General features: G+C 42.9%; 1 protein-coding gene across 7 annotated transcripts in view; it reads right to left on the bottom strand.

The window, feature by feature from the left end:
• ZFAND6 (zinc finger AN1-type containing 6) overlaps positions 1-16007 on the bottom strand; it is a 39901-nt gene that overhangs the window by 7093 nt on the left and 16801 nt on the right. For 6 of the 7 annotated variants that reach the window (XM_021407251.1, XM_021407250.1, XM_021407247.1 and 3 more), the window contains 3 exons: positions 3608-3777; positions 2331-2442; positions 63-163 (listed from right to left, as the gene is read on the bottom strand). In XM_021407251.1, coding sequence (XP_021262926.1) covers positions 63-163; positions 2331-2442; positions 3608-3758 — 364 coding nt within the window. In that variant the 5' untranslated portion in view covers positions 3759-3777. The remainder of the gene's footprint in view (positions 1-62; positions 164-2330; positions 2443-3607; positions 3778-16007) is intronic. The other variant, XM_021407248.1, reaches the window with a different exon arrangement.

Genomic DNA, 16007 nt, shown 5'->3' on the forward strand with positions numbered 1-16007 from the left:
TCATGAACAGTCAAGGTTTTAAAGATATTCACAAGATCCATCTCTGAAAGCCAGGCACCAACCTTGCAACTCTTCTGTCTCCGGTACTGTTTTGTCCACAGCCGTACTATCGGGTTGGGATGATGCTACAGATTCTGTTAAAAGTGACGGACTTGACACAGGGCTGAAAGGCAAAAAAAATATGTATTTTTGCTTTTTTAACCTGAAGCATGTCCACATCCTATAGAGCATTCCTGAAAGAAATACGTTAGAGTAAGTCTTGACGAGACATCATGCCTATATATATAAATATATATATATATTTTAACTTTGACATTGTTTCTGTAACCACTAAGAAAAAATTCAACTAAGCTTACTAGACAATCTGAATTGACGAAAAATTAAACACTTTTGCAGTCGCACTGAAAGCAATAAGCCAGTTCAACTAACAAGAAATGTGTTATTCCCCTCCCTCCCACCATTCATTGTAGTTCAGTATATTATCCTTCCACAGAGAAGCAGCAACAATGCAACATTCAACGCACAAGGATTTTTAAAACCTAAGCCAGCAAGATAATTGTAGAGGAGCTACCTCTGGTGTTCCAGTGATACGAACAAGAAAATTGCAGCATGTCCATGTTTCCAGCAATAAAGCACCTGCAGTTCTACGCAGAACTTGTATTTGTGCAGTGTAAAGCAGCCCTGACCAAGTTTCCCAACTCTGTCAGCCATACTGCTAAAACCTCACAGTGAAATACCCTGGACAGTTATGGGAAAGACTTCATTCTAGCAGTCAGGCACAGCCAAGCTGATTAGCAGCAGCTCCTCTGTGCAACAAGTCTCAGGTGAGGGGTAACACCACCCACTTGTCCAACTTGTTCCTCCCCATCTTCTGAGGGATTCGCTCTGAATAAAAAAAATGGATTACCCAGCAGCCCACGCTTTAACAAAGCCCTCCCAGTAGGCCATGACACAACCAGGGCATCGGGGCGGTCATTTTAATTGCCAGGAGTCGCATGCAGCTCTTGAACTGCAGGACTGATCACTTACAAAAACACATGTTTTGTTTTGCAGCTGTTTCCTCAGAGCATAGAAAGGCTCACAGAGGTAATACCAGAGACTGAAGTCAAACCCCCAGTTTTGTTTTGGAAAAAAGAAAAAGATGCCGATTTTCTGATGTGCAAGGCTCAGGGCAACCAGCCATGCTTTACTTCTGTAACCAACAAGCAAGCTAGTGATCAGATACAGTTCTTTTAAATAAAGGTTGTGCGGGAAAACAAACCCAAGGCACTTCAGCTGGTTCATCGCTGTGCACTGACCTGGATAATAATTCTTTCATTAATTTATTTTTAAAATACCTACTGTAATTGTTGTAGCAGGGTAAGATATTTACTTTCTACCTCAGTTAGAAATCCCAGAATAGAAAGATCACATATGGCATCAAGCATAGCGACTAGAACTCAGTTCACATGCAGGACCCAAGCACGAGATAACACCTCCTATAAAAAGCTAAGGGGTAGAAAATAGTCTGAACAGAATTAGACAACAATAATGAATCCAAATCCTGCTTACCCTCGGCCTGCACTTTATTACATTTCATTTTTTAACCAGCAGAAGCATTTACTCAGATTTTCATTTCGCTTCCATCACGTAGCTAACATTCCTCACTCCAAAAATTTCCAAAGCCCTTTTAAAGTTGCTTTTGGTTATACCAATCCAGAACTGAAATACAGCCACCAAGCAAATAAATATTTAGCTTTCACAAATGGAGAGCACTTAGTAAGTCTGAGTGATTTACAAGAGGACATTACGTCTCCTTGAATAATCCAGTTGGAAATGACTTGTTTAATAAGACATCAATTCAGCAGTACAACTTGTACTAGGATTTAGACATCCTTCCCCTGCATGCTCCACATTTTGTGATGCAACCAGTTTGTTAACACATTATCATACATTTACGAGAGTGCTCGTCAACAGCTTTCTGCCATTTTTACAGAATCCTCAAGCGTCTGGGATGGAAAGAGCTCTCCTTTGGTAAGTATGCAACTTACTGCAAATTGTGGAGCTGGAACACTAGCCAGATAAATCTCTGTGGAAGAGCATGAAGCTGGCAATGCTCCTGTTTGAGGCTAAATGCTAAAGACAAACTTTCATTTGAACGCAAGATGTAGTTAACAGATCATCTACTACTTATTGTGAGATCCCTTACTTTAAATTTCTTAGTTAAACCTTAGATGCTTTCCTAAGCCAGGTCCTAGCATTTAATTATGGAGAATCAAAGCACACTTAATTTCATCACGCTGACTAAAACATTTCCACAGAAAAAAGACAGAATGACAGAAACAGCTTACCTTGGCTGCATAGATGGAGTTGATGAAGAATCTAAAGTTGACTGGGTTTCCTGGGCACTGCCTTCTGTGCACTGAACCGGTAAGGACTCAGTTATACTACTGACAGAAGCTGCTGGAAGGAAGACACTAATGTAAAATGTGTTACACTACTTCTAAGGGTTACATAAACTACACAATACAATTATTCTTTGACCCCCCATGACACCAGCCAGGAGAGTAATTGAATCTCAGTCTACATCATAATGAAAAATAGCTTTACAAAAGAGTAATTATGTTTGGTCATATTTTGAACGAGTTCTAGCCCCAGGCCCCCACAAGTTCCACAGCACAAAAGTGCTAAACTAGAGCTTTGAAATACTTACTATTTTCTGTTACTTAGACTGTCTGCAGCCTTCTCAGTATAAACTCCAAGTTCCCTAACATGATAGGTATGATTTTTTTAAACCAAAAAGGATGGATCCTTGAGATACAGTACTGCAGCATCTCAACATCTCCTTAGGATACACTAGGAAGTTGTAGATCCTAGATCTCTAGGTTTCCAACAATGAAAGCTGAAGCTTCGAAGTAAAAAAAAAGTTTTCAAAAGAGCCCTACATGAGAAGCTTGGTGTCAATATCCAGCCAAGCCAGAAGAGGCATTTTAGATTCTAGAGGGATGCACACTTCCTCACACTCCTTCCCACAGCAGGACATGGGGAAGTTTGAAAGAGTGAAATAGAACAGAGAAAGGGTTCCTTTTCCTGAGGGAACCAGCCCTTTCATAGAGATGAAACATAGGAAGATAGCACTTATTTCAGTGGGTTGGGGAAATCAGCTTTGTAGGACAGAACAAATACACTGGGCACTAGGCCAGAAAAAAAAAAAAGAGAAGGAGAAGCCTTTCTTAAAATAGAAGAAAAGTGTCTGGAGTTAATCCTTTAGTACCAGGCTGCAAACCTGTATTTTAAATGCTTCTCACAAACATTCCCCAGGACAGATGTTTCCTCCGCTATCAGTAACTTCGGGAAAAATGTGTTAACGTTTCTCTGCATTTTTATCTTGGAATTGTAAACAGTCATATGAATATAATATATATTAGCAACTTTAAGCAGATTAATTACAGCACAATAACACTGTGAGCATTTCATCCAAGTTCAATCCATCAGGTAGATTACGTACATGAATACAACAGATTGGTTTGCACTAAAGCTCCTGTGTATTTAGCACTGGGCCACAGTCAAAATGCAGTCCAGCCTGTCATTTCAAGTTCTCAAACAGCAGCACAACAGCATTACTTACCAGGAGGGCTAATTCTACCATTACTGTTCTGCCTTTGGAGATGTTCTTTGTAGCATACTGAACACATGCCATTTGTCCGAGGGTTCCCATAAAATCCGCAGCCAGTGGAACAAAGCATAGGCACTTGGCTACGGTTGGTTTCTTGAGCCATTTTCTCTTCTCCTACACACCTGAAATTGATATATTTCCCATTACTCAGAGGCCTTAGAAAAACTCTTTTACAGTTAATATTTGGAAATCTAGATTTCTCTACGGTCCATCAAGATGCTTAAGGATAACCTTAAACCTTATTAGTAGAACTACCACAAATGATCATTCTTAATGGTATTCTTAACCTCGTAACTATCCTCAAAGGGTCCAACTTGTAGATGAGTTTCTGACATCTGTTACTTACCAAGGCAAAATACATTTTCATTTTTTTCCTTCACATATATAGACACACACTTGCCCAATTCTGTACCAGTTGCAAACAAAAAGTCTCTCATTAACGAACTAAGTATCTTAAGGTATCAGCTATTTTATTTAAGATCAGCTTAGGTCTACCATTTTATACTTCCTTATTAGAAATCAGGATGAAGAACAGACAATTCTTGTAAGACAAAATGAAGACAGATTAGCAGCATCACTGAAAATCAATGCTACAAGTAATGTCAGCATGTATATCAAATGCAGAAAAAAAGAAAACCCAGAGGGGAAGATCCAAGATACTTGTCTATGTCACCGACTGTCTAGCTATAAAACCAGATGAACTCATGGTCACAAATACACCTGGGTAAAAAGGCTTCCTTTTCCATAAGATGTATTTGAAGTCACACTGGATTTTCTGATTTTCCACAAGCATATGAAATTGATACTCAAAAGCAAGCCTCTGGGTTGCAAAGCTCAGAGCAACACGAACACCAGCCAAGTCTCCTGTTCACAGCAGTAAAACGCTCTGCTTTGAGGAGAGTGAAGTACTCAAGACATAAGACAAGGAAGATGTACAGGCAGGAAGATAAAAAAATCTCAGTATCTTATTGAGCTTCAACCTGCAATTATTTCAGCTGTTTGACCCACCCCAATACAAAAGCATTTGCTTTTAACACACAAAGCCCCCACTGACCTCAAACGGCAGCTAGATTTGATTTTGCTGAAGTACTGTACCTGTAAGTGAAAGAGCACTTCCATGCCTGCCTTTTCTCCAGATAACCCTTCAGAAGGAGCCGCAAGTAACCTATGTGGGAATTCAATTCTTACGCTGGGCCCAATCTTCAGCCTCGCTGTGTGAGTGAAGTGTAAATTAACACGAGTTGTCTGCTCTTTGGTAACTCAAGCCACTTTAAAGATGAAACCTTACAAGTCACTGCTGGCAAACGGTATTTAAGATTGAAAAACTCATTAAGAACCACTTTGGACAGAGTATTTCAACAGCTAATAAAGGCTCAGTCACTAGGCAAGAACAAGACTTAATTTTAGACAGCAGCAGATTAAAAAACCCTACCACACTACATTTCAAGTCTTACTACAATTGTTGTTCTGTTCACCAGTTAGCTTAAAGCAGTATGTAGGAACTCAATAACAGCACGTTACTGGGTTTTTTTCTTATTCCCCAAAAAACAGATGCTGAACAGAGCAGGTATTAAAGCAATCGCACCATAAACATTTCTATAATGGACTTCAAGCCTGCCCCATTTCAATAAGCAAATTGTGAAAGGCACACAAAGATGACCAGAAGAAAAACTAGAAAAGCCAGCTCCTGAGTTCCTTAACCAGCGGATCCAGCCACCAAGTGCACACGAGCCAATGGCATGAGGCTCCAGGACGTGCAGATCAACAAGGGAAGTGCCACGGATGCCTCCGGAGTTTCAATAAAAGCCACAGGAAGTGGAAGTTCCTATATTGGTTGCTAATATTTTGGGAATAAAATGAAGGAGAGATAGTATTGAACTGATGCAATGGTACAAAGCTCTATGAGAAAGGAGCTGAAACAGCACAACAGCTTGTTGCATTCCAAAGGGGCAACTGCCTCCACCGCCTCACTTCATTAGCAGCCTGCAAGCTCCAGGATGAGATGGCTGACCTGATCCATCTGAACCCTAAAGCCACAGAATGCCAAGCCAGCATAATGAGCTCTTGCTGCCAAGCTTCTCACTCCATATCCCACGCTGTTCCCTCCCTTGCGGGGCTCACAGGCACTGAAAGGGATCAAAGAAGTGATCAGCTCTAGAAATCCAACCACTTCACCCAAGCTGTTTGCCACAGGTGCTTCTTGGGGAAGAGAGAGGGGTCAGGGTGGGAGATGCAGGAACTGAAGACATGCAGAACAACTCACTTCAGTAGAGAAGCAGGCTTCAAGCACTAGGAGAACCAGTGGCCAAGAGCAGGCACTCAGAACACAAGGGACCAGAGGCCCCAGTGCATGCTTCAGTGGCAATTCTCCCTCACCCCTCACACACCATCAGAGCCAAACAGCAGCGAGCACAGCACCCAGGGCTGCTCCCATCTCAGCAGGCACTAACAGCAAGAGGTGGTGGAATAGATGTTTGGGGGAGGGAAGACCTTCTCCCTCCAGCTTCCAGTTCAGCCTCAGAAGATCGTTTCAGAACTGCCCATAATCCCTCAAGCAGGAAGATTCAGAGTTGCTGAGCCCAACCATCACACGTAATGGTGGGCTGTCATGGAAACTGCACCCTGAGAAGTGCTGCAGAAGGGGTACGCCCGCTCCCACAGCCCCTGCTGTGCTCCCACCCTTTCCTTTGTTGACAATCCTATGGTGAGTCAGAGCAGCTCGCTTGTGTGATGGAAAACCAGTGAGATTAGCGCAGGTGAACTGAGGAGCTCACTGGTCTGACAGACGGCCAACTCGAGATGCAAGAAAAGTGAGAAGGTTAAGAACAGGATGCCCCTTTGTAGTGGAAGCTAGCTGTTACCAGGAATTAAGCCTTCTGTAAGGATATGAGCTTGGGATTTATCTCTCCGTAGCTTCACAACTGGTCTCCAAGCTTGGCTTGAGCACAAAACTTGAAGTAATTTCACAGCTGAAGTGACTGCAAGGTCTTGGGAGCAGCATGGATACATACATGTCCCACTGAGGTGGGACAGAACAAGCACAGAGCCTGGAACACTGCTGAAAATGTTTCTGGGCTCTGCTGGTTCCCCCTCAAGCTGTACTAGTACAGTGCGCATAGGGTCACCCTGTTACTTCGAATGTGAATTGATTCATCTTTGAAAAAAAAACAACAAAACATCTAAACTCTTCACAATATTTCAAGCACGTTCCCTGTACTGCTCTGTAGCATAGCTGCACAGCCAGCTGTACGAGCACCAATATAAGGAAGAGCACTGCGGGAAGGGCAAGAGCCTCAAACCAGCACAGCACCCGCTTTGATGAATATTACAGAAGAAATGGCCTCTTTTCATATTAGCTAAACATTGCTGAACTAAAGACGAGATTACTTGCAGTGACTTCATATTACTGCTCAATTCAGAAATACGTCTTGTTGTCACTAGGAGCCTGCAGAGCTCCATGCCACCATGTTAAGTCCTTTCCTTCCTACCAGTTCAGGCTATCTTGACCACTAGCACAGGTCCAGCTGTTTCACTACTGCACATCCTCAGAAGGTAAATCATTTTGCATAACAAGCAAAACCACAAAGAATCACATAAATGGCACTAGTGATTATAAAACGTACAGAGGCTGTGGAAATGTGAAAGCTGGACACATTTTTCCTGGATATCAGGTTCTCTGGGAAAATAGAGAGCTCTTCCAGTATTTCACACAGAAAGTAACAAAATACTTACGTACATCCTTTCCCTTCAGAGTAGGCACAAGCACTGCACTGGTCTGTTTTTTATTTTTTATTTTTTTAATTAAAATGCTTCTATGTTACTCATTTCAAATAACTGATACTCCAGCTTTATAGGCTTGAAATGTTAATCAGGAAGATCTGAGAGCAGCATTTAGTAGGATTAAACACACAAGGTTTAGGAACCCAAACAATCCCAGGCTGCAGTCAGCCTTCCCTTCATCTGTTCTCCCTAAGGAAAAGATCTCCTGAATTCAGATTGCCCTCACGCTTCCTTCCCATTCTGGCACATCCATTTGAACAGCATTTACTCATACCCCATCCTAAAGTTTCTGCTATTGCAATTTACGTCCTCTTGCTCAACACTGTCAATACTGAGACATCTTTTAGCAGATGCACAGCCAACTAAAATGCAGTTCGGATCATGCTGATGCCAGCTTTGGAAATGCTTCTCCAAGAGAAGGGAGAGAGTTGAGTTTAAGGTATGCTTCACTGTCAAGGAAGATTGAGGAAGGCACTGACAGATTTCAGCATACTCTCATCTCAAATCCAATTCCAACTTTTAAACAAGTGATTAAAAATATTCCCTCCTCTATCACAATCACCTTTATAATGGAACAGTTCAGCACTGATTTAAACCAATACTAACAGTCATCTTCCCCTCGTGCTAATGAAGCAAGGAAGAAATTACAAAAAAAAGGGCATTTGTGCTGCTGAAGCATATAAAGCTTCATGCTGGGTCCAAACACAAGCAAGATACAAAGCTGTGTAGATTAAAAACACATTTCAATATAGAACATACAGATATGGATGTCTGGTGCCACTTGTATCACCATGTGAAAAGGCACATTGGTACAAAAAGCAGCACACAGCAAATGCATTCCTCTGCAGGCTTATCCAAACAAACAGCAAATAAAGGCCTAAGAAAAGAGCTCTGCCGAGTCTTGCTGCAGAAGTTTCCCAAGCACTGACTGTTACAGGACACCACTTCACAGCAGAAGCCACAGGAACAGGGAACAGCTGCTCAGGTGCCCCACTGAAAGCAGGGCACGGCTCAGGGTACAAAGCCCCAGGAGCACAGATAAATACCAAGCTATAAAATAGGCCTGTTTTCCTCTTAACCTACTGCTCTCTCCCAAAAGGCTCCAATTCACATTCACTGAGCAGTCGCTTGGAGCTTTAAGGCATTGCCCCATCCCAGCAACTTGCTGCGGAGCCAAGGAGAGCTGGCAGAGCCGAGCAGGGGCCTCAGTCCTTGGGGCCAACCCAGCGTGCTGGCTGCAGGCAGACATGGCATTCCAGCCACGGCTCCCCCTGCCTACAACACTACAGCTGGTTCGGATTTGCCAGCGTAGCTGCATGTGTAGTTACACTCTGACCCAGTTTCATCAGAATCCTCTGGGTTAAAAAAAAAGAGTGAGTATGGTTAAGGACCAACTATGCAAGCAAATCTGGAAGGGCAGTGATCTCTCTGTTTGCGTAGCAGCAGAACATGCAGCTGCTGCATTTTTCTGCACACAGGAGTTCTCCAGCTCCCGCAGCAGCAGGAGATCCCAGGCACACAAAGCTTGCGGCCGATTCTACCAAACCTTCTCTTCAAGCTGCATTCAGCTGCAAGGAGGAAGTTGCAATCTGAACTAGTGGAGCAGAATTTATGTAATGATTTCATACTGAAAACATAATATTCAAAACTAGTGACCAAAGACTTGCGTAACATGTTCTCGCAACTCATTTGACAAGTCATCTAATATCTACTTACGCTCCACTCCATTCTTGTTGAACAGCTTTTTATTTTTGTTTCATGCATAGATTTATTTTAGGCTAAAAGGAAAACAACAAGCACTTCTAATAGATGCTCCTAACAGGAGCTTTACAAAGCAAAAAATTGAAGAGTTACAGGAATTCTTCTCTCCACTTTAAATCCAAGTAGCCAGCAAGGTCAGATCCTTCAGAAGAAGAAAAGTTTGGACCCTCAAGGAAGCAACCCTCCCTCTGCAGTGTACACCCGAGATTTAAGATGGGAAATGATGAAGAATCTGAACGGCTCAGAACCACCCTGGGAGAAAGGAGTCACAACAAAACACAGCCTCAGAAACGGACGGTGGACAGAAAGCACGGCACAGGTCTTCGGAAGGGAAGGAGCATCAGTAACTTTCAGAGCTGATCTGAGCCAGAAAACATACTGACAGTGTCACCTTGTTGCAGGAGCCAGGAACACTTGGTACTGACAAAGCCCTCACTGTTAAAGAGTTTATATTGTCAACTCCAGCTGTCTGCTCTTGTACTCAAGGTTACACGAGGAACAAGACAAATAATCCATTACAATCCCTTTGCTCTTACTAGGCAAAAATAAAGATGCAGATTCTATACTGGTATCAAGAAGATCACTGATAATGAGGATTCAGCTTCCCATACTTGCCTGCATACACTATTAATAGATGTTACTTTGCTTACTTGTGGCCACATTCAACCTTTGTAAAGTCGGGATTACAAGAACCAAAGATGAGCTTCTGTACAGCAAGGCACCTTTGAAACTCTCACTCACCTCAAACAAATGCATCAAGTTACTGGCAGTCACCACTGCACCTACAAGCAGACAGCAGAAGCCAAAGCAAATTTTCCTCATTTCATTTCCAACCCTTTAGAACCTTCACCACACCAAGTAAAGGGGTAATTCCATGATGTTCACTACTCCCGCTTAAAAATAATGAGCACGGTAACAGGTACGTTTCATTGACTAGTACGAGGAATCACATTTTGTTTACACAGGATTTCAAAGAGGCAGAGTACAGACAAAAGGAGCTTCACGAAAGTGTCAGAATTCCAGAAAGCTGCCACGCGGAGCTGTTGGCTTTGGCTGCGTGATGCTGGGGTAACATCTGGTAACTGCTGCACCACCAGAAGGGCTAAATGCAGCACTCTGTGTAAAACCTTCAAGAATTTTCCTCCTAAAGCAGAAAAACAACTCCAAGACAAGATGCTAAAGCATGCTAAGTTTTACTATTTTTAGTATTTCTACTTTTTTATTTATTGCTTTTAGTATTTTTTATTTTTTGAAGAAGTGCAGTTGGACTTCTTAGTTCACCAAGACTCGCAGTGCAGCATTACCAGCATCAGGCCCTTGCGTGTGACATTACCCAAACTTGGTGACATTCAATCAAAGTTTCTCTCTGGCTGAGAATCCACCAGTTTCTTCACATTACTCCCAGCAGCACAATGCACCTGGAGGCAACCCCAGGTAACCCAGGAAACCCCAGCCCAGAGAAGCACCCAGAGGCTTTCAGAAATACCACCACCAGCGTGTTCTGTTCTGTGCTCTTCTGTGATGCTTATCAGAAAGGCTGCCTTTTTGGAGAGGTCAAACTGCGCGCAAGTAACAAACAAAACCAAAAACCCACATACCACAAAAATCACTTCTAGGGTTCAAGAGAAAAAAAAGAGCAGGTAGCCCTCAGAGCACACACTTGTTCACAGTAAGACACAACAGGGACCTTCAACGAAGGGAACCAGTTAAACATTAAAAGCACCAAGAACAACATAGTAATACAGTTGTTTTGTACAAATTAAAGACAACCTCCAAGCGAACTACAGACCAGGAAAAGAGAACCAAAAAAGAGCACGTCAGCACATCACACTTCTGCGAGCTGCTTTTGCCTTGGTATATCTGGGCAAGCTGTGAGAAGTGCAGGAAGCAGGCCCAAGGAACGCTCACGCTGTCCCCCCAGTACCATCAGCACACAGGACAAAGGAGAGAGCAAAGCTCCTTTCTCCAGAGGCGTGAGGTTGCGCTGCTCAGCTCAGGCCACCTGTGACTCGAGGTGGGAGGCTGCAGGTCCACCTTGTGCTTTGGGAAGTTGGCTCTCCATGACAAGAGCGTCGCAGAAACCTCCTATGAAGTTATGCTGGTGACAGAACGCGCCACTGTTAGTAAAAGAGCATTAGTTTTAGGTAGTGCGGCTCGGGCATCTCTGCTCGAGAGCAATAAAGATGCAGGAGTTAGACCCACAAGAAAAGCAAACCACCTCAGCAATTGCTTCCCAGCAGCCTGCCACCTCAGCTCACACAAGCCACAGCTGCACTGCATGGAGCTGCACTGCTGGAGGTGCTGCTGACGGGCTCTTCTCTGCCCTGGCACAAACTGTAGGGAATGCTACCTCACAGCTGAGCTTCGGCACTGAGGTGCCCGAGGCCGAAGACTGCACAAGTCCTCAAGGTACTCTATATTTTCAATCACAGCCCTATAAATAAAGAGTTTATTTGAAACTACAGAAATGCTTTCTTTTAAGATGCCCCGTAAGAGGTGAGAAAGCTGCTCTGAAGCAGGCAGGACAAAGCTACGTGCAGCCTGCCATGGCATCATGCACTGCAGCCCTTTCAGAAGACAGCAGATGCGTGAAATAAGAGCATTCTAGAATTCCCTGCATTCCCTTTGGACACCAGATGGAAGTTTAAGGGGTGAACAAGGAAGGAGACTCCATAAACTATCTTTGATGCCATTTTAGAACAGGATTGGGTTTACAAATCAATAAAAAATACTGAAGGAAGATCCAAACATTTACAAGATCACCTATACGATTATTAAAATAACAGACATAGATTCAGTAATCGCTTCCTTTGAGATTCAGAGAATAAGTAATCTTGTCTCAATACAGCATGTTTCACTTATTTTAAGCATATCAAGCCCAGAAGAGATAAAAGCCGCTTTAACACGACTTCCCAAAATAGACAGCCTCTTGCTAACAAAACACCTGTTGCTCAGAACTGGCAGTAAGCACAAAACACATTATAATTTGTTTTTGTAAACAGCACTATGTAGAATTTTAATTAGCTTATAATGCTACGGTTCTACGTGGGCCTAATGCTAAGGGAGGTTCTGCTTTAATATTAGGGTTCCTGGATGTCAATAAATAAAAGGATCATCATCACTTCTGGCTAGGGCATCTTGAATTCAGCTTAACTTCCAAGAACATTGTGATTATCATGCATGATGCGTTGTTCTATTTAGAATTATGCGCTATGTCTAATTTAAGTGTTCAAAATTATACAATACTCTTACTGTGGTTTGATGGGGAATTTAACCTAAAGCTAAAGCCTGACCAAATAAAGAGGGTATTTAGGGACAAGTTTTCAGCAAAAGAGGTATAATATTCCCTGTGGCAAAGCTGCATTCCTGGTCTTTCGGAACGCAGTTAAATTTAGCCAAGGACTCCAAGGTGCTACTTTGCTTTAACCCTAATGTGATTCTAGGCTTTCTGTTGTTGTACTTTTTTCCTTAATTATTATTTCAATCACAAGGGAAGACACCTAAGATGTCTCCAAACAAGCTACTGAAGGAATAAACATTAAAACTAATCACCCTGCAGAAAACATTGGAAAATACTGTACAGCTGATCAGCAAGCACCATGCTGGGCAACTGGTATTTATCTATTGCTTCATATTTACTGACAAACATATCAACACATCAACTAACTACTCATACTAACCATTCCCTTTTGTGTCTTTCTTTACCTTCCTTTCAGCTGTCACTTACACTGTTTGAAACACTGTAGCACATGAACAGCCAAGTGCAACCAATACACTTACATCCAACATGTATTTCCACATGACCAATGCAATGACACGGGTGATTTGGGCATCACATCAGCTTTAGATATTTCTGATGCAATGCAGCTGTGCCAGGCACCGATCTGCCTTGAAGACTTTGCTCTTCAAAAGCCTGGGCCTGTTCCTGCACTTGGTTCCTGGTGCAGCTCCATAGTTCTGTGCCAGGGCAGTCAAGGTAGCAGCGCTCCACAGCAAAAGGGTGGAGCTATCAAATCAATATGGGAACCGAACCCTACACTGCTGCCTAGCCACAGTGTAAGGAGAAACACAAGTTGTATGTGGCACCGAGAGGGCAGAGGGACAATGAAGTACAAGTTGCCTTGTGTCAACCCTAAGTGGCCAAAGTGTCAGATTAACACATAAGGAGCTAAGGAATAACTGAAAGTCTGCAGAGTGTAAGGCATCCTCCCTTCTGAAGGTTTCTAGAACTATACTGTTTGCTCAGATGGAAAGATTGTCAGTGTTTAGGAAAAACTTAAGAATTCTTGGAAGAAATTTAACTGATGACACCTGGCATTTTCCCTCACTCTATCACAGAACAATCTTTTTTTTTTTCCCCAATACTTCTAAGCCCATACAGAACAGACCACATGCATTTCAAGTTCCTCAACCTGAGCAGGATGAGAGCCAGAGCTAACTGCCAGCTTTCAAGCAAGAGTTTACACTGCAAGTACCAGGGCATCCTTTTTACTTACTAAGACTCACTCCAGGTACAACTCTAAACTGCTTTTCTGACTAGCAAGTTTGCTATTCATTCCGTTTTCAGACAAGATTTTACTATGTGAGCATGCATTTCTAGTACAATGTCTCCCCTACTTACTGTCCAGAACACTTAGATCAGCAAGTTAGGAGCACAATAGCCTAAAAATAGCATGGCTGGATGCCACTGTCTCCCATTTGTTATGATGGTACCTTTGTACAGAGTTCTTTCTACAATTCTACATAGAAAAATACAGCCATAAATGGCATTAAGGGAGGGACTTGTATCCAAATGGACTGAGCTGTTAAACAGTGCTTTGGGATTCCCCCTTTTTCCTCCAAGCATATAAGAAAATTACATTTTTAAAAACACTTTGAACTGTAATACTTTCTGAAGTACATCTGACTTCTTGTCTTACCACAGTGATTGTATTCCACCAGAGAACACACTGACACGTGACAGAGTAACACCTTCTACAGAAAGGAAAATTCATCCTATAAAGAAATAGGAAAGCACGGAAAACAAGCCAGACCTCACGTCAATTAGTTTGCTTGGCATACTAAAGCCTGCTCCCTCTTCATCCACTCCAAAGCATGATACAAAGCCTGTTCACAAGATACCAAACCTCATTTTGGACAGCTGTGTGGCTTTGTCATGACACTCATTCCCTCTCACTGACAAGCACTGGCCAATGGGACTTCTCTCAGGAAACAATGGGAAAAGAGGACAATATATTCCCATTTATTATGGCATAAGCTTATAAATACCCGGAGATCAGCAAGACCAAGGCCCTTCAACTTGACCTGCATACACATTCACATGCACCATAGCCTCAGCTGCTGCCTTACATTAGGCTAATTCCATGAGTACCACCTGCCTGCCACAGCTTGAAAAACACAACTCCAGTGCACCAGCATTGTCTCCCAGAAGTCCCTCCTGCCTCACACTCCTTTTCCAAAAGGGAACAAAAAACAACAACTACCGCTGTTGAAGAAAATCTTTATCCCTTTCATTAAAAAAAAAAAAACACCAGCACCAGTTTCAATCCCATAACCCAGGGTTTTAAGAGAAGATTTTCTCCTGTTGTAACAAACAACACTGATGCTGCTTAAGAAAACCCAGCAACATCACAACATGCATCTTACACCATATATGCCACCCCATGCAAGTTCGCCAGATAGGATCTACCCGGCCGTGCAAAGGAATTCCAGCAAGTTCTTCACCTCAGGCCTTGACAGTGCGAGAAAGTACTGACATAGCTGTGTGAAGGACAGAAGCATTCCCCGACAGAGCAGAGATTGATACTCGAAGCACTGCAATTGCGTGGTGGGGGACCTGAGGTAGAAGGATAAGTAGGTAACAACTAATCAGGGATTTATTTACATACCAAATAACTACGTATAAAATTAAGACCGTGGGTCACACCGTGACTTTGATGAACAAGCTAATTGTTGCAGCAGAGACAGATCAAAATAAGCAAGATCAAAACAGCCAGAAGTTTCACAGACACTAAGTTAGGGAAAGCAAGTGCAGGAAGGCAACAACCTTGCACTTGAGTTGCTCAGTACTTCTGTTTCTTGGGAGGGGCAGCGTGGCTGTTTACCCTCCCTTCCCCCCTTCCAAAAAAAGAAAAACAAACTTGACAGTGAGTCAGTTATTCTACTGCTGCACTCAGGAGTTTTCAGGTGAAATCAAAGCACTGAGCCGAGTTTGACGAGACTTTTTAGGAAGGCAAAATATTCACGCGGGCCTGTGAGGCCAGTGCAAGCAACGCAGATGCTCCTTGATCTGGGGGTTGGACTCAGCCCCAGCTCTGCCAGTCACACTCAGCCGACAGCGCTGGTTACGTAACTAATAACACGCTCACCGTGACCGATCGTTACTAATGCCTCCTTCCTGCTCTTCCAGGATCCTCCGGACAAGCCCCACAAAAACACACCGATATTCCAAACAACCCAGTTGAGCAATTCTACAGTCTCTTACCTAAAGCATCTTCTAGGTAAGCCCTTCCATACTGACACTATTTTCTTGCATGTGTAAAATTAAATGGTTGTGATATCAGAGAGCAGTAAAATAATTACTTGCCACCAAGGTGATAACGTTGGATCAATCACTAATTCTAGTTAGCCCCTATAAAATAACTTTATTCACAGACTTCACACCAATGCCCAACAGAACAACACGCTATTATGACATTCGGATGGCACAGTCCCAACATAAGGAGGCTGCCGACATTCCCGTGGAAAACTTCAACCTGGAAACTCTGGGAGGTTGTTCTTCCCACCCTTTTTTTAAACGCTCTCAGAACAC

This window comes from Numida meleagris, chromosome 9 (assembly GCF_002078875.1).
Source record: "Numida meleagris isolate 19003 breed g44 Domestic line chromosome 9, NumMel1.0, whole genome shotgun sequence".
NCBI lineage: Eukaryota > Metazoa > Chordata > Aves > Galliformes > Numididae > Numida > Numida meleagris.